At 51.7% G+C, this 16,788-nt stretch overlaps 2 protein-coding genes and 1 long non-coding RNA gene across 5 annotated transcripts in view; 2 read left to right on the top strand and 1 right to left on the bottom strand.

The window, feature by feature from the left end:
- Positions 1-459: 459 nt before the first annotated feature.
- Positions 460-7,586, bottom strand: Gpc2 (glypican 2). 2 transcript variants are annotated; one of them, XM_045142771.1, is made up of 11 exons: positions 7,525-7,586; positions 7,190-7,388; positions 6,386-6,544; positions 5,744-6,066; positions 4,830-4,910; positions 4,028-4,190; positions 3,666-3,796; positions 3,383-3,529; positions 2,884-3,023; positions 2,612-2,781; positions 460-1,194 (listed from the first exon to the last, which is right to left on the bottom strand). In XM_045142771.1, exons 2-11 carry the CDS (start codon positions 7,353-7,355, stop codon positions 938-940), a joined length of 1,737 nt encoding a protein of 578 aa, XP_044998706.1. In that variant the 5' UTR covers positions 7,356-7,388; positions 7,525-7,586; the 3' UTR covers positions 460-937. The 2 variants fall into 2 exon arrangements, with proteins under 2 accessions (XP_044998706.1, XP_004666374.1); XM_004666317.2 differs by having other exon boundaries at positions 7,501-7,563.
- LOC123458558 lies at positions 2,635-5,344 on the top strand. 2 transcript variants are annotated; one of them, XR_006635718.1, is made up of 3 exons: positions 2,635-2,777; positions 3,699-3,823; positions 4,032-5,344. It is a non-coding gene; the product is annotated as an uncharacterized LOC123458558 (long non-coding RNA). The 2 variants fall into 2 exon arrangements; XR_006635719.1 differs by having other exon boundaries at positions 4,049-5,344.
- Positions 7,587-10,540: 2,954 nt separating the features above from the next.
- Stag3 (stromal antigen 3) overlaps positions 10,541-16,788 on the top strand; it is a 36,008-nt gene continuing 29,760 nt past the window's right edge. The window contains 3 exon segments of the mRNA XM_045143680.1: positions 10,541-10,715; positions 12,733-12,835; positions 14,846-14,968. Of these exon segments, the coding sequence (XP_044999615.1) occupies positions 10,546-10,715; positions 12,733-12,835; positions 14,846-14,968 (396 nt within the window). The 5' untranslated portion in view covers positions 10,541-10,545.

Genomic DNA, 16,788 nt, shown 5'->3' on the forward strand with positions numbered 1-16,788 from the left:
TCTCCATGCAATTCCTGCCTGGTCTCTACACCTCTCCCTGCTCATGGATGAAGATGCTCAGACATAGAGCGTGGGCACCCTGGATAGTTGGGGGTCATTCCCTGCGGCTGCTTGCTCCCAGAAGCAGGTTCCAAGAGCTGAGAAGCAGCTAGAAACTGGGCCAGTTACAGACACCAGGACTGAAGGCGAGACAGTAAGAATACATAAAGCTACACACAGAGTTCAATAAATTACCATTTATTTACCAATGAGCACTGACTAGAACACTGAGTCATGGAATGGAAGTCTGTGAAGGAGGTGGATGACAGGGGTCATGACATGAGCCCCCCCCCTTGTATTTAATATGTTTGCAACATTTTGTACTTGACATTAAAAAAAAAAAACAATTCAATAGAACCCAGGTCCATCAAACCCCAGTCTACTCATACCCCCCCCCCACCCTGTGAGCCCCTAGTTTTGTGTGTGTGTGTGTGTATGCTGATTTCCAACTCTCCATCCTGCCTCAGCCTCTGGAATACTGGGGTTACAGACACATGGCATTATGCTCAGCTAGGATCTGTTCACTTTTGACATCAGGAACCTCCCCCCATTACAGTTCCACTTCTCCACACTTCCAATATACTTCAATCCTCTCCCCAATGTCAACTGCCCCCGTTCTTGCATCAAACCCCAGCTGTAGAGGGCTGAGACTGCACAGCTCATTCCAAAATAAATACCCTTGGTTCCCAAATGAAAAAATAAATATTGTGAACACCCACCTAACCCCCCTCAACCCACCGATGAGAAACTCTTGGATTTGGGGCCCCAGCCATTCACCCACAAAGTCCCTTTTCTATCCTCTCTGTGGCCCCCCTTCAGCCTTTCCCCAACCTCAGCTAAGGGTGGGTGGAGGGAAAAAGGCCATTAACCTTTCTACTGCTAGGGCGCCCCTCCCCTGTTATCGAGGTCCAAGCAGGCACAGGGCTGAGGGGAAGAGAACTATGACAGGTGGGATGTGGAGACCAACAGCTGTCCCCCGACTCCTGCTCCTGCCCTGATTGTAGCGGGCGCTGCCGCCTCCTCCTTTGCCCCCAGGACCGTCCCTTCGAGGAGGGCGAGGTGGCCTTGGAGGCCGGGCTGGGGGGACCACAGGTGCAGTCCCAGCCTTCCAGTCATCTGCGTATTGTCCCCCTCCAGAACCGCTGGCGTCCTCATCTGTGAGAACAGAAGAAAGGTGGGAAAGACATAAATAGAGGAAGAGAAATTGAGATTAAAACAGAAAAATAAAAGCTAGCAAAAGTGGGTGGGGACTCAATGGTTAAAGGTGCTTGCTTGCAAAGCCCTGGCCAGAATTCAATCCTCCGGTACCCATTAAAAGCCAGATAGATGCACACGTCCGTTTACATGACGGAAGTTCATTTGCAGCGGCAGGAGGCTCTGGCTCACTCATACTCTTTCAAATGAACAAGTAAAAATACTATAAACGGGCTGGAGAGATGGCTTAGCGGTTAAGCGCTTGCCTGTGAAGCCTAAGGACCCCGGTTTGAAGCTCGGTTCCCCAGGTCCCACGTTAGCCAGATGCACAAGGGGCGCACACGTCTGGAGTTCGTTTGCAGAGGCTGGAAGCCCTGGCGCGCCCATTCTCTCTCTCTCCCTCTATCTGTCTTTCTCTCTGTGTCTGTCGCTCTCAAATAAATAAATAAATAAAATACTATAAAGAAACAACACAAATAGTAACGAGCGGGCATCGTGGCGTACACCTTTAATCCCTGCACTCAGGAGGCAGAGGTAGGTAGGAGAATCACCTTGAGTTCAAGGCCACCCTGAGACCACATAGTACATTTCAGGTCAGCCTGAGCTACAGTGAGACCTTACCTCGAAGAACGAAAAAAAAAGTGCATAATATACATACATAAAATCTCATAATGAAATTCTTTTATTTTATTAATATGTGACAAAACCAGAAGGTGATGCAGCAGAAAGATACACAAAGACATTGAGTGGTAAGAATGCAGGGGAGGAGAGCGAGCAATTCAGACAAGGCGATGAGAGGAGGAGATGGGAAACAGGAAAAGACGAGTGAGACAGAGATGGAAAAGAAAGAAGTGGACAGACAGGCGAGAAAAGTAAACAGGACAAGACAGAAAGCAGAGAGTACACAGCAGCAAAGCGGAGGGGAAAGGAGCACGCACGGTTGGGACAAAGGTAAGAGAATAAAACGTGGGGCTGGAGAGATGGCTCAGTGGCTAAGGTGTTTGCCTGCAAAGAATAATGACCCGAGTTCAGTTCCTTAGTACCCATGTCAAGCCAGATGCACAAAGTGGCACATGCATCTGGAGTTCATTTGCAGCAGCTGGAGGCCCTGGCATTCCCATTCTATTTCTCTTTCTGCTACCTCTCTCTGCTTGCCAACAAATAAAAAAAAAAAAAATTAAAAACTCGAAGAGCGACGGGTGGGGTTTGGAGGCAGTGGGTCAGACGCAAGCAGCAGTAGGTGAGGCTGGAAGGTTAACGGGTGGGGCTCAAGAGGCAGTGGGCAGGACTAGAGGGGGTCGGGAGGGGCTGTATGGGCGGTGGGTGGGACGCCGCGGCCAGAGGCGGGGCTCCAGAGCTTTGGGGGAGGCTGCCTCACCCGCATCGCGCATGTCCAAGTCCTGGCCCAGCGCCGCGGCCCGCATCCTGGCCGTAGCCGCCCGGAGGTGCAGTCGCCGCCGCCTGGTCGGAACGTCTGGCCCAGGAGCATCCAACTCGGGGTTGTGGAGCTGCTCGGTGAGGGAGCCCACGACCACGGGCGACAGGTACCTGCGAACACAGCATCCCGGAAGGTGGCTGCCTCCCTCCCACCCGATCCGATCCGATCCGCAGCGGGCCCGCCGCTGCCGCCTCCGGGCGCCCGGTCCTCACCGGCCTCTCCCAACTCCGGTCCAGCAGGGAGCCGACTCCTGCGAGATGTCCGCAGCCATGCGGGAGTCCCCGCACACCGTCAGCGGCAGCCCGGCCCAGAAGCCCCGCACTCGGCCCAGCCGCTCGCGGAGCTCCTGCACCTGTGAGCCGGAGACGGGGGGAGAAAGAGATAAGAGAGGGAGAGAGATACAGATAGAGAAGGAGAGATAGAAAAAGGAGAGAGAGAAAGTGAGGAGAGATGGAGGGAGAGAGGGGAGAGGGAGAGAGAGAAAAAGGTAGAGGGAGAGAGATAAAGATAGAGGAGAGATAGAAAAAGATAGAGGGGGAGAGATAGAGAGGGGAGAATACAGATAGATAGGTAGGTAGGTAGGTAGGTAGATGATTGATAGATAGATAGATAGATAGATAGATAGATAGATAGATAGATAGATAGATAGAGTCAGGAGGTAGAGCAGCCAGTGCAGGCGCCACCCCGCCACGCCCACTCCATTCCGCGCACCAGCCGGTGCATGTTGGTGCCCGCCGCCGTCGTGGGCCGCTCCTCCTCGGCCGCCGCCCTCCACGGCCGGCTCGCCTCCTCCCGGGGCGCAGGTGCTCTGCGGTAGCGGGACTGCCCGGGATGCGGAGTCCCGCATTCCTGAAACACCTGTGCACAGGAAGAGACCGCAGCAATTGTCATTCTGCAAGGAGCCCACACACCGGGTCCCAGCTCCGACCCCACCGGCTTCCCCAGGTGGTCCACAGTTTCCCTGACAGCTAAGGCTGTGTCCCCTCCCTGTTACCCTGGCTGACACTTTGACACTGTTCTCCTGCAGGTGCATCAGACCCTCGGAGATCTTCACCCCGATGGACTCCGCAGCCAGCTCAAAGGAAAAGGGCCCCTGGAGCTTCTCGGCCAGCAGCAGGAGGCCATCTTGAGGGAAGAGAAGGAAGAAAGGAGGTAAGCCCTGAAGTAGGTTGTTCCCACAAATCCTCACTGGGACCTTGGGAAAATACTGTTGGTGTTGGGGGGGGGGTCACGTGAAAAGAGTCGCCTCTTCTGTTCTCCTTTCAGTAAGGTGTCAGAAACCCCACCCCTTATACAGATGACCCCCAGCCTTACTAAGGGCCTTCCTCCATCCCATGCTTTCTTCAACCCCCTCACCTAGATATCCGCCCCATTCAGGCTCCAGTCCCCTGCTGCTGAGACAGCCGTGGGCCACATTGAGGCAGAAGCCCCGGCAGGGCATGAGCGAGGGGACGCCCCGGCAAAGTGGGCAGCCGATCAGCCGCATCAGAGCCTGCCTGCAGCCTTCAGTCATGGGTACCTAGGGGCAGAGAATCATGCTGTGTGCCATCTACAAGCACCTGAGCTGCCTGCTGTCAGCCAAGCCTAGTGCTTGAGCATGAGTCAAATACTCCTGGCCCATCTCCCCAGGCTGTAATATTGGGAGCGCTGGTGACCCAAGCACGTGAGACCACCAGACTGCCCAGGACCTCAGGAGGGAGCTTCCTAGTGGTCAGGTTGCAGACTTCACCTCCTGGGAGGGGTGTTACCGGAGGGGAGGGGGAAGATTCAGGGCCCAGAGTGAGCTGAAGATGGCTGCAGAGGGAGGGTTAACTGGGAGGTCAGGGACACACAGGATGGGTGAGTGGTGGAGGGAAGGGGAAATCATTGAGAGATTCTGAGAGACCCAGCAGGGGCAGTACTCCAATGTCTGACTGCTGTGGAGATGAACAAACCCTCAGACTGGCAGGGGGCATGAGTCATTGGAAGGGTCAGAGGTCACAGGAGAGGTCATGACCCTGCCTGGCCTCCATCTTTCCTGATGTACTTAGAGCCTAGAGGCTAATAACTGAAGGCCCTAGGCTTCTCCCGCCAGCTGGTGCCTGTGGTGTCCTCCCAGAGACTTCCCCCTCTTGCCTCTCCCTCCCTGGACCTTGCCCACATTTGGGCCCCTTCTGACCTTAAGTGCTTCACTGACCACATTTCTTCCAGTCTCCAGACCTTGGACAAAGGCCCGGGCAGCAACCAGGGCCCGGGTTATCTGGAGGAAGGGAAAGAAAATGAGGGGAACAAAACCCACAAAAAGACAAAACCCAAACCCACGAAGTTGTCAGTCAAGGGTCATTCAAGACTGGAGCGGAGAGACCACCAAGGAGATGAGCATTGGAGGGGGTGGGGGTGTTAGATTTGCGGGGTTATCTTGGGATGGGTGTAATGTTGGGTGATATAGGGGGGCAGGTCAATAGGTCCAAAGGAATGATCGTCTAGAAGGATCAGGGGAACTTGGTTTGGTAAGAGCTGGAGGGATTGTGTTGTACAGGGGTTGGAGATAAACTATGCATCAGAACATTGAACTTGAAGCCGGGAGACTGGGGTGTAAGACACAGTACCACCACTTATTGGCTGTAAGACTTGAACCTCTGGGAGCTCCATTTTTCTCCTCTGTAAAATAAAGATATTTCTATCTATCTCAAAGGATTATTCAATGCAGTACTGTCAGTTAAAATGCGTCTTAACTACGGAATACCTAACTGATGCTTATTTGCACCTGAGAAGTTAAGATATTAGGACTAGGGAGGAGTTGCTAGAGAGGTGGCTGGGGGTGGAGAGCAAGTGGTTGTATAAACCTGAGGTAAAGAATTGAGGAGAGGGATATCTAATTAAAGGACACCAAGGAACATTGGGTCAGGCATTGGTGGTGACTGAAGCTCAAGATAGGTAGGAGATGGCCAAGATGCAGAATTGAGGAATCATGAGATCAGGGAGTGTCTTGGGCACAGAAGGGAAGTGATTGGCTTGAAGGTGAGTAGTGCGTAATTCAGAGGACGCTATGTCAGGGGGAGTGGCTGAAGCCGAGGCCATGGGACCTCTCACCTGCAGGCGGAGGCGGCGAGGTGAGTCCCCGAAGGGCTGCAGAGAGCCATCAGTGGTGGAAGAGAGCCGAGTGAGGCAGAGCAGGAAGTCAGGGGGGAAGCTGTACTGTGGGTGCAACAAGGGGAAGGCTCTCTCCAGGAGCTGTGCCCAGAAATCTGCCAAGGTGTCCTCCAACCCCTCACCAGACTTCTCGTAGTAGTCCCGCAGGCGAGAGAACAGGCCATTGAAGATGAGGACATGCTGGGAATACAGTCGACCATAGGAGTGCGAAAAGAGGTGGGCCAAGGAATTCTGGGATATGGAGAGCATCTCCCGAAAAAATTCTAACAAAGGTGGGGGGGGGGGAAGGAAGGGTGTGGCCAAAGAAAGGGAAAACAGAGGAAGGTCAGAGGCCACAGGGAGAGAGAAGTGAAAAGCTGAATTAGATACTGAGTAGATCAAAGACCCGGCTGACTGGGGATGAGGGAGGGGCAGGGTCCTAGAGGGAATCTGGAGTAGGATGAACAGGGTTGGGTAGTGAGGAGGGAAACCTAGGGTGAGTGATGATGATGAACTGCCTTAGGATTGCAACAGGGAGAGAAGACTGGAGGGGGAGGTGTGAAGTACATTTGGGGACCCCGCACACATACACCAGGTCCTCACCATTAAACTTTCTATGCCGGGCAGCCAGTGTGTGAACCAGAAAGGAGCCACTATCTTCCACCAGGCCACGGAAGGTTCCCTCAGCGTCCCTGATCAACTTCTGCTCTGTCTCGCTAGAACAGCAGGTGTACTCTTGGGGGCAGATCTGAAGGTGCTCACCTGGACCGAGGAGACAGGGAGGAAAGGTGGGTGGCAGGAAGGAATATTAGGAAATTCTTTCCATCTCCCACCTTGTTTTGGGAGGGACAAGCTTTTCCACCTGTCTGGTCTCTATTGTCTGCCCCCTCTCCCTACCTGATCCCTTATTGTCTTGTCATTCATCCCAAAGCCCAACCCTATTCGTCATGGGTTCATTTATTTGAGGCTGTTCTATGGGCCAAATTAGTGACCAGTGTCCTCAGGTGACCCTCCCCCATCACAGCATTCCCTACCCCTCTAGTGTTTTGCAGGACTACCAGGTGGGATGAAGAATAGGGTTTGCAGAGGTGAGCAAGAAGACGCGACCATAATAAAAGCAGCTCACAGAAATAGAGAGGGTACCCTGGCTGCAAAGAAAGACACTAGGGATTCCTGGGATGGGGGTGGAGTTAGTGCTATTATGTGAGGCAGGAGGGTTATTGTGATCCTGCGAAGGAAGTTACACAGGAGGAGGAGAGAGATTACTAGGAGATGGAGAAAGAAAAAAAAGGAAAGAAAAACCATGATCACGCTCACTCTGAAAAGGAAGAGAGTTATTGTGAGATGGGGAGGACCCGCCCCCGCCCCTCGCACCGCGGATTCTCTGGTCTTCCTCTTTCTTCTCACCTGAGATGAGGGAGGGAGGGATAAGGTTTAAGCTATATCCCCGGGCTCCCAGCACCTGCCGTGTTTCTGCACAACTCCGGACGACCTTTGCTTCGCTCCCGGGTCCCAGTGCAGGACCGGGACAGAGAGGCAGCAGCAGAAGCAGGAGAGGTCTCAGCGCAGACATCGCTGCAATGTCTCTGGGACAGCAAAGTGGGACCTAAGGAGGAAAGAACTCCACAATTCAGTGTTTTATCGGTCGCGGGACTTTTCTGCAGAACAGAAGGGAAAAAAATTAAAAAAAGAAAAAAAAAAAAAAAGAAAGCCCGTACCCCCTCCCAACCCGAAAACTGAACACCTAGCAGGATAGCTGGGACCAGGCGGCATCTGCGGAGACAATGGGAGCCGGGGAGCCGGACAGGAGGCGGGGAGCGGGGCGGGGCCGCGCCAATGGTAATAAGAAGCCAGCCTCGGGGGCGGGGCCGAGGGAGAAAGTGAGCCAATACGGAGAGAAAACTCGGCACGGGGGCGTGGTCTCTAAGGGGCGTGGCGCTCAGGCTCGAAAGGGGCCTGGACTAAATTCAGCCTATCGCGGTCTAGAAGCCAGGACGCTGGGCCAATGAGGTGAGGGCGAGGGGCGTGGCCAGGGTGGACCGCGGGTAAAGCGGGCGGCCCGCGTTCACGCGCCCTCGCGCACGCGCGTCTGAACCCACGTGACAGGGCCGCACGCCTGCAGGCTGCCGGCTGCACGAGGCCCGCCGGTGCTGCGTGACTGGAACGTGGTGAGCACGAGCTCGCGCTCTTCGCCAAAACCTCGCGACACTTCGCAAAAAAAAAAAAAAAAAAAAGTGAGGCGAGCGTTGGTGCCGCGCCTGCGCACGCTCGGCCTCGTGCCTTCCGCGTGTTTTTTTTTTTTTTTTTTAATACCCCGGACGAGGCCGTCGGTCAGCCGCTGCCGCCGTCGCCGCCGCGGGCGTCCGTCGGCGAGAGGTTGGGATGACCGCTGGGAACTGAAAGACCCGTGGCGGTGAGCTTTTTCCTCAGCGGTGCTCATGCACAAGTCTCCCAAACCCCAGCAAACACCCCCAGAATAGACTGACTCTCCACCGCCCATGATTCCTGGCACAGGCCCGGAAGTGCCGGTGTCATTCCCAGACACATTAACGTTCTCCACAGCCTTAAGGAGCTCTCTTCACCCCCCCCCCCCCCCGAGAGATACATAGAGCTTTCTGGAAAAATATGAGCAGGTGCGCCTGATTTGAGGGACTCCTGGCGTTCCCGGCCCTTCCACCTTCAAATGGTCAAGTTTCCCATTTGGAGCCCGACATGGTGGCGCGCGCCTTCAGTCCTAGCACTCGGGAGGAGGATGGCTGTGAGGTTGAGGCCAGCCTGAGACGACAGGGTGAATTCCAGGTCAGCCTGGGCTAGAGCCAGACCCTATCTGGAAAAAAAACAACCAACAACAACAAAAAGGTTTTCCATTTCATGTGGAATCAGGAACTGGGTTCTAGACATGAGAGTCCAAAGGCGTTGATATTTATTTTTAGGTGTAAGTCTGATTCTCTCACAATAGGAGGCTCACCTCCTCGGAGGCCTCTGAGAAAGTGTGTATGTGTCTGAGGTTCAATGACCAATTTTAAATTATTTTTATTTTTGTTTATTTTTGGTTTCTGGAGGTAGGATCTCATTCTAGCCCACGCTGACCTGGAATTCACTATGTAGTCTCAGGGTGGCCTGGAACTCAGGGTGATCCTCCTGCCCTCTGTCTCCTGAGTGCTGGGATTAGAGGTGTGTACCACCATGCCTGACTAAAATTAATTTTTTTTAAATGTTTGACTTATTCATGTGCAAAAAGAGGGGCTGGAGAGATGGCTTAGTGGTTAAGACACTTGTCAGCAAAGCCTAAGGACCCAGGTTTGATTCCCCTAGTACCCGTGTCAGCCAGATGCGCAAGGTGGCACATGTCTCTGGAGTTCATTTGTAGTGGCTGGAGCCCTTGGTGTGCCTATTCTCTCTATCTGCCTTTTTTTTTTTTTTGGTCTCAAATAAATAAAGAGGAGTGGGCCACCTTGTGCATCTGGCTTACATGGGTTCTGGGGAATTGAAACTGGGTCCTTAGGCTTTTCAGGCAAGTAATTAAAAAAAATTTTTTTTTTCGAAGTAGGGTCTCTAGCCCACGCTGACCTGGAATTCACGACGTCGTCTCAGGGTGACCTGGTGCTCACAATGATCATTCTACCTCTGCCTCCCAAGTGCTGAGATTAAAGGCGTATACCACCACATCTGGCTAAATAATTTTTGCTGTACTGAAAACTGAACTCAGGGTCTTGCACATTTTAGACAAGTGCTCCACCACTGAGTTATAAATCTCCAGTCTTCTTTTTACTGTTTTTTTTTTTTTTTTTGGTTTTTCGAGGTAGGGTCTCACTCTAGCCCAGGCTGACCTGGAATTCACTATGGAGTCTCAGGGTGGCCTCGAACTCATGGCAATCCTCCTACCTCTGCCTCCCGAGTGCTGGGATTAAAGGCGTGTGCCACCACGCCCGGCGTTACGGGTTTTTTGTTTTTTGTTTTGTTTTTGAGGTAGGTTGTCCTGGAATTCACTATGTAGTTCCAGGGTGGCCTTGAACTTACAGCAGTACTCTTCTTACCTTGGCCTCTTGAGTGCTTGGATTAAAGGCATGCACCACAAGTCCAGCTCTTTTTACTGGTTTAAAATTTTTTTTTTTTTGGTTTTTATTTATTTATTTGAGAGCAATAGACAGAGAGAGGCAGATAGATAGAGAATGGGCACACCAGGGTCTCTAGCCACTGCAAAGGACCTCCAGACGCGCCCACCCCTTGTGTATCTGGCTAATGTGGGTCCTGGGGAATCCAGCCTCCAACCGGGGTCCTTAGGTTTGATAGGCAAGCGCTTAACTGCTAAGCCATCTCTCCAGCCCTCTTTTTACTGTTTTGAGACAGAATCTTAGTACATTGCTAAGGCTGGTCTTGGACTCACTTTGTACCCCTGCTGGCCTTGAACTTGCCAGTTTTCCTGCCTTTGCCTTCCAAAGTAGCTGGAGGCATTATAAACTTGTACCACACCCCCTGATGGCTGTGTGTGTGTATTATTATTATTATTTGGTAATAACTGGGGTTGGGATGGGACCCAGGTCATCTTTCCTACTAGGGGATTCCTCTGTCACCTCCAGTCCTTGGGATAGTGTGCCTTTAATATTTTGATGTGGTTATATCAAGCTTTTGGGCTATTTTGATCTCCTAATCTCTAGTTTCACAGTAACTCCCTCGAAGAGAAAGGTAGTGGTCAGGATTGAGGATGGAGAAGTAGTGGGGTAGGAACCCTTTCTTCTCTTTCTTCCCTCAGCTGGATCACCATGCCTACTGTGCGGTCACTCTCCTCCCGTTGTCAAGGCTCATCCCCAAGTAGTGTGTCCTCCCCACCACAACAGGCAGAGGGGGGTGCACGAATGGATTTGCCTGCTTCCTCTTATTCGTCCATCAGTCTGCCCTGTGATGTCAGGGACTCATGTGATACTGCAGAGTGGTGAGTGGATTTGGTAACAGGTTGTTGAATTTTGGGGTCTCCTTCACTATCCCCATTGATTTGTTTTCCTACCCTGGTTGTAATATGTGTGGGACTGTATGAAAACATGAGAAATGGTATACTAGCCATGGTGACAAACACCTGTACTCCTAGCACTTGAGAGGTAGAGGCAGGAGGACCAGTAGTTTAAGGCTACCCTCATCTACAATAGCAAGTTCAAGGTCAGTCTGGACTTCATGAGACCATGTCTCATCCCCTCCTTCCTCCACACACACCAAAAGGAAAGGAAACATCACACTGGCTTAGAACAGTGACTCTCCCTTCAACTGTGCTGGCTGCTGCTCCGTGCTTTGTAAACATCAAGAGTAGCACATTGGGGCCCTGGAGTACAGCTTAGTGGTAAGAGTGCGTGCATAGCAGGCAGGAGGCCCTGGGTTCCCATCCCTAGCAGAAAATAAGAGAAAAGAAGAGAAAGATAATGAGGGAGGGAGGAAGAAGGAAAGATAGAAGGATAGAAAAAGAAAGAGCTAGTAAGTGAACAGCAATGACAAGAGTGAGGTGGGGGAGGCAGCGGTGGAAGGGGCGACAGAGACTGAGACAGAGAGATCAAGACCAAGAGACACTACAAGGTGAAAGGGCGGGACGGATACCCAAAAGTTGTCCTCTGCTCTCCCCATGTATGCTGTGGTATGCGTGCATGTACACACACACACACACACACACACACACACACAGACACAGGAAAAAAGCACATTTTGATTGAAATTTCAAGGCCAACCTGTGTTGCACAGCAAGGCTGGTTTATCTCTCCCTTTCTTCCTCACCATCTTGGTCTCTTACACACAAAAGGAATAGAAGAATTATACAACTTGTTTTGAATCCACCTGAATACATTTGTATGTTTAGCTTGTACAAGTTCTGGTGAAAGGAGCAGTGGGAGACTTTCAAATAGAGTGGCTCATTACTTGAAAGTTTGTAGGTAGGTTTTAGTTGTATCCTATAATTCTATTTGGGATTTTATAAAAAGGTACACCTATCCTTGTCTGTTGTGGTTTTATGGCTTTATTCTGTGAAGATTGCTATAGCATATCTTTTTTTTTTTAATCTTTTCAAGAAAAACCTTAATCTATATGATTATCTTTATCCCATTTATTTTAGTTGTCCTTCTGTGAATCACTTCTGTGTCTGCCAAGTGCTACTGTTGAGGACTAGATTATATCAATGTTATAAATTGTAATTACTTAGACATTTCAAGGGTTGAAATAAAACTCGAAGCACACACTTATGTATGAGTGGTAATGACTTCCTGAACCATGCTAATTTTTCCCCACATAGTGTAATACGTGAATATGTACTGGGAGTATCACTTGATTCTCCTTATTCAGAGGACAACATTGTCCTTCCGTCGTCTCAGTCTTCTATCTCCATGGCTTTCATGCAGAATATTTCTTTTAAGTTTTCCCTTACTTTCTTAGAGCAGTAAGCTTTTCTCATATACATATGGAACAGATAGCTACAAACAGAAACTCGAGTTTATTAGGTAAAAATTGTGTGTCTATGAGAGAGAGCGCATACATGCCATGGTGTACATTTGCAGGTCAGAGTGTCAGCCCTTGTTTCCAGGCAGCATCTCTTTTATTTGCCATTGCATTGACCAGGCTAGCTGGCCCTTGAGCTGCAGGACTCTCCTGTCTCAGCCTTCTTTCCTGCTGTAAGTGCTCTGAAATTACAAATACTTACACTTTTTATTTCAACTGATTGCTTTTAGGCAGGATCTCATTCTAGCCCAGGCTCACCTGGAACTCACTCTGTAGCCCAGGCTGGCCACAAACTCGTTGAGATCCTCCTATCTCTCTTCCCATGTGTGGGATTAAAGGTGTGAGCCACCATGCCTGGCACTAATTATTTATGTGTCTGGCTTCACATGGATTCTGGTGTTCTGAACTCAAGTCATCAAGCTTGCAGAGCAAGTGCTTTACTCACTGACTGAATTTAAAGGGGCCATACTCCTATATAGGGATAGGCACTCTGTGTCGACCATTGAAGACAGTGACTTTGAGGACAGCCCAAAACACAATGTGAAGAAGAGACCAGCCAAACGACCACCCAGAACCACCCCAGTGAGTTGGTTTTATTTTGTTTTGAGCCTAGTTTGAGAATTAGTAAAAGATAAGCTGGGAGAGGCTCAGGTAATGTGGTTAATGAAAAGACAAGACAGAATATCTTAAGAGACAGAAGACAAGAATAAATGAAGAGACCACGAGAAGAGGGAGGTGAGGGCACGAGAAGAGAGGGGAGAGGGCAGGAGGAGACAGAGGGGAGAGGGCAGGAGGAGAGAGGGGAGAGGGCAGGAGGAGAGAGGGGAGAGGGCAGGAGGAGAGAGAGGGGAGAGGGCAGGAGGAGAGAGAGGGGAGAGGGCAGGAGGAGAGAGAGGGGGGAGGGTAGGAGGAGAGAGGGGAGAGGGCAGGAGGGGAGAGGGCAGGAGGAGAGCGAGGGTTGAGGGCAGGAGGAGAGAGGGGAGAGGTCAGGAGGAGAGAGGGGAGAGGTCAGGAGGAGAGCGGGGAGAGGTCAGGAGGAGAGCGAGGGGAGAGGGCAGGAGGAGAGCGAGGGGAGAGGGCAGGAGGAGAGAGGGGAGAGGGCAGGAGGAGAGCGGGGGGAGGGCAGAAGGAGAGAGAGTGGAGAGGGCAGGAGGAGAGCGAGGGTTGAGGACAGGAGGAGAGAGGGGAGAGGGCAGGAGGAGAGAGGGGAGAAGGCAGAAGGAGAGAGAGTGGAGAGGGCAGGAGGAGAGAGGGGAGAGGTCAGGAGGAGAGAGGGGAGAGGTCAGGAGGAGAGAGGGGAGAGGTCAGGAGGAGAGAGGGGAGAGGGCAGGAGGAGAGCGAGGGGAGAGGGCAGGAGGAGAGCGAGGGGAGAGGGCAGGAGGAGAGCGGGGAGAGGGCAGGAGGAGAGCGGGGGGAGGGCAGGAGGAGAGCGGGGGGAGGGCAGGAGGAGAGAGGGGGGAGGGCAGGAGGAGAGAGGGGGGAGGGCAGGAGCAGAGAGGGGAGAGGGCAGGAGGAGAGAGGGGAGAGGGCAGGAGGAGAGAGGGGAGAGGGCAGGAGGAGAGAGGGGAGAGGGCAGGAGGAGAGAGGGGAGAGGGCAGGAGGAGAGCGAGGGGAGAGGGCAGGAGGAGAGAGGGGAGAGGGCAGGAGGAGAGAGGGGAGAGGGCAGGAGGAGAGAGGGGAGAGGGCAGGAGGAGCGAGGGGAGAGGGCAGGAGGAGAGCGAGGGGAGAGGGCAGGAGGAGAGAGGGGAGAGGGCAGGAGGAGAGAGGGGAGAGGGCAGGAGGAGAGAGGGGAGAGGGCAGGAGGAGAGAGGGGAGAGGGCAGGAGGAGAGCGAGGGGAGAGGGCAGGAGGAGAGCGGGGAGAGGGCAGGAGGAGAGCGAGGGGAGAGGGCAGGAGGAGAGAGGGGAGGGGGCAGGAGGAGAGAGGGGAGGGGGCAGGAGGAGTGCGGGGAGAGGGCAGGAGGAGAGCGGGGAGAGGGCAGGAGGAGAGCTGGGAGAGGGCAGGAGGAGAGCGAGGGGAGAGGGCAGGAGGAGAGCGAGGGGAGAGGGCAGAAGGATAGTGGGGATAGGGCAGGAGCAGAGCGAGGGTAGAGGGCAGTAGGAGAGCGAGGGTAGAGGGCAGGAGGAGAGAGGGGAGAGGGCAGGAGGAGAGCGAGGGGAGAGGGCAGGAGGAGAGCGGGGAGAGGTCAGGAGGAGAGCGAGGGGAGAGGGCAGGAGGAGAGGGAGGGGAGTGGGCAGGAGGAGAGAGGGGAGGGGGCAGGAGGAGTGCGGGGAGAGGGCAGGAGGAGAGCGGGGAGAGGGCAGGAGGAGAGCTGGGAGAGGGCAGGAGGAGAGCGAGGGGAGAGGGCAGGAGGAGAGAGAGAGGGGAGGGCAGGAGGAGAGAGGGGAGGCCAGGAGGAGAGAGGAGAGGGCAGGAGGAGAGGAGTTGTCGGGGGGAGGGGAGTGCAGGAGGGGAGGGAGGGGCAGCCGGGAGGGGAGAGAGGTAAGGAAACATTAAAAAGAGAGGATTGGAAGCTTAAGGCTATATGGAAGAAATTAGCATTAATGTCACAGTTGCTCTTTGCTATATGCCTAATCTTCTTTCACTTCACTAGGCAGCAAAACATTCAAAGAAAGGCAACCAAACAGAACATGGAGGTGGTGATGACTGCACAGGGTCAGCACTATCAATCAGTTATCTCTTCGATGCTGTAAAAGCTGCCAGAAGTGACATGCAGGTAAAGTGGTGTCTCACCTCTGTCTCTTGGTACCACCTTACTTTTTATAGCATGGGCATATAAGGAAAAGGGTCTACTGACTTGACTTGTGTGGACATTTTAGTGAACATACCTATATCAAAAAAGATAAGACAAGGGCTGGAGAGATGGCTTAGCGTTTAAGCGCTTGCCTGTGAAGCCTAAGGACCCCGGTTCGAGGCTCGGTTCCCCAGGTCCCACGTTAGCCAGATGCACAAGGGGGCGCTCCGTCTGGAGTTGGTTTGCAGAGGCTGGAAGCCCTGGCGCGCCCATTCTCTCTCTCTCCTCTATCTGTCTTTCTCTCTGTGTCTGTCTCTCTCAAATAAACAAATAAAAAAAAAAATAAGACAATAGAGTGAATCTCTGCAATGGTAAGACAGATCTCAGAAGAGAATGGCCTTTTCCTAAAGGAATCACTGAACAAGACAATTCTGCCTTTTCTGATTGATAAATGAGGAAAAGAGAGGCACTGGCTGACCTAGGATGGAAGCCTGGTCATGTCGCTTTTTATTTCCATCCAGATGATTCTATCTACTCATCTTTTCCTTTCCTCCCTCCTTCCCTCTGCTAGCAGATGGGGGAGGAAATGTATGGGCCAGGGCACCTAGCCAGTACAAATAAATTGCAGATGCATGTGCCACTGTGTGCATCTGGATTTATGTGGGTATTGGGGAATTGAACGTGGGTTGTTATCCTTTATAAGCAAGCGCCTTAACTTCTAAGCTATCTCTCCAGCTCCTTCTCTATCTTCCCTCTTTTTTTTTCTTTTGCTTTGCTTTCCTTTTTTTTTTTTTTTTTTTTTTTTTTTTAGGTAGGGTTTCACTCTAGTTCAGGCTGACCTGGAATTCACTATGTAGTCTCAGGGTGGCCTCGAACTCTCTCTCGGAGATCCTCCTACCTCTGCCTTCCAGGTGCTGGGATTAAAGGTGTGCGCCACCATACTGGCATTTCTTTTTTATTTTTCTTTTTACTGTATAGCTATTACTTAAAATCATATAAAGCTTATGTATGTATAATTTGAAAATCAAAACATTAGTCTGAGCATGTACCTTAGTGATAAAAGTATATGCAAGGTCCTAGGTTCCATCTCCAGCACTGAAAAAAAATCATACAAGTCATTAGCCCCCAACTCAAGAAATGAGACATTAATCGAGATATAGTGGTCCTAGGTATATCTTCTCTCTACCCTACCCCTCAATTCCCTTACCACCACAGATAACTACTACACTGAATTTTCTATTACTCATTCAATGAATGCATTCCTTAGTTTATATAAGTCAATTTATAGTATTATGTAAGTTAATTATTTCTATTACCATTGAAGTTCATCCATATTGATGTGTAATATCAACTATATTTATTTTCAAGTTTTTTGTTTGTTTATTATTTTTTTGGAGGTAGGGTTTCACTCTAGTCCAGGCTGACCTAGAATTCACTATATAGTCTTGGGGTGGTCTCAAACTCATGGTGATCCTCCTACCTCTGCCCCCCAAATGCTGGGATTAAAGGCATATGCCACCACACCTGGCTTTCAACTTTTTTATTTTATTTTTTATTTTTTTGGTCATTTTTATTTATTTGACAGCAATAGACAGAGAAAGAGGCGGGGGGGGGGAGGGAGAGGGAGAGGGAGGGAGGGAGGGAGGGGAAGGGAAAGGAAGGAGAGGGAGACAGAGAGAATGAATGAGAATGGGTGCACCAGGGCCTCCAGCCATTGTAAACAAACTCCAGATGCATGTGCCCCCTTGTGCATCTGGTTAATGTGGGTCCTGGTGAATCGAGCCTTGAACCGGGGTCCTTAG

The sequence above is a fragment of the Jaculus jaculus genome, chromosome 2 (assembly GCF_020740685.1).
Source record: "Jaculus jaculus isolate mJacJac1 chromosome 2, mJacJac1.mat.Y.cur, whole genome shotgun sequence".
NCBI lineage: Eukaryota > Metazoa > Chordata > Mammalia > Rodentia > Dipodidae > Jaculus > Jaculus jaculus.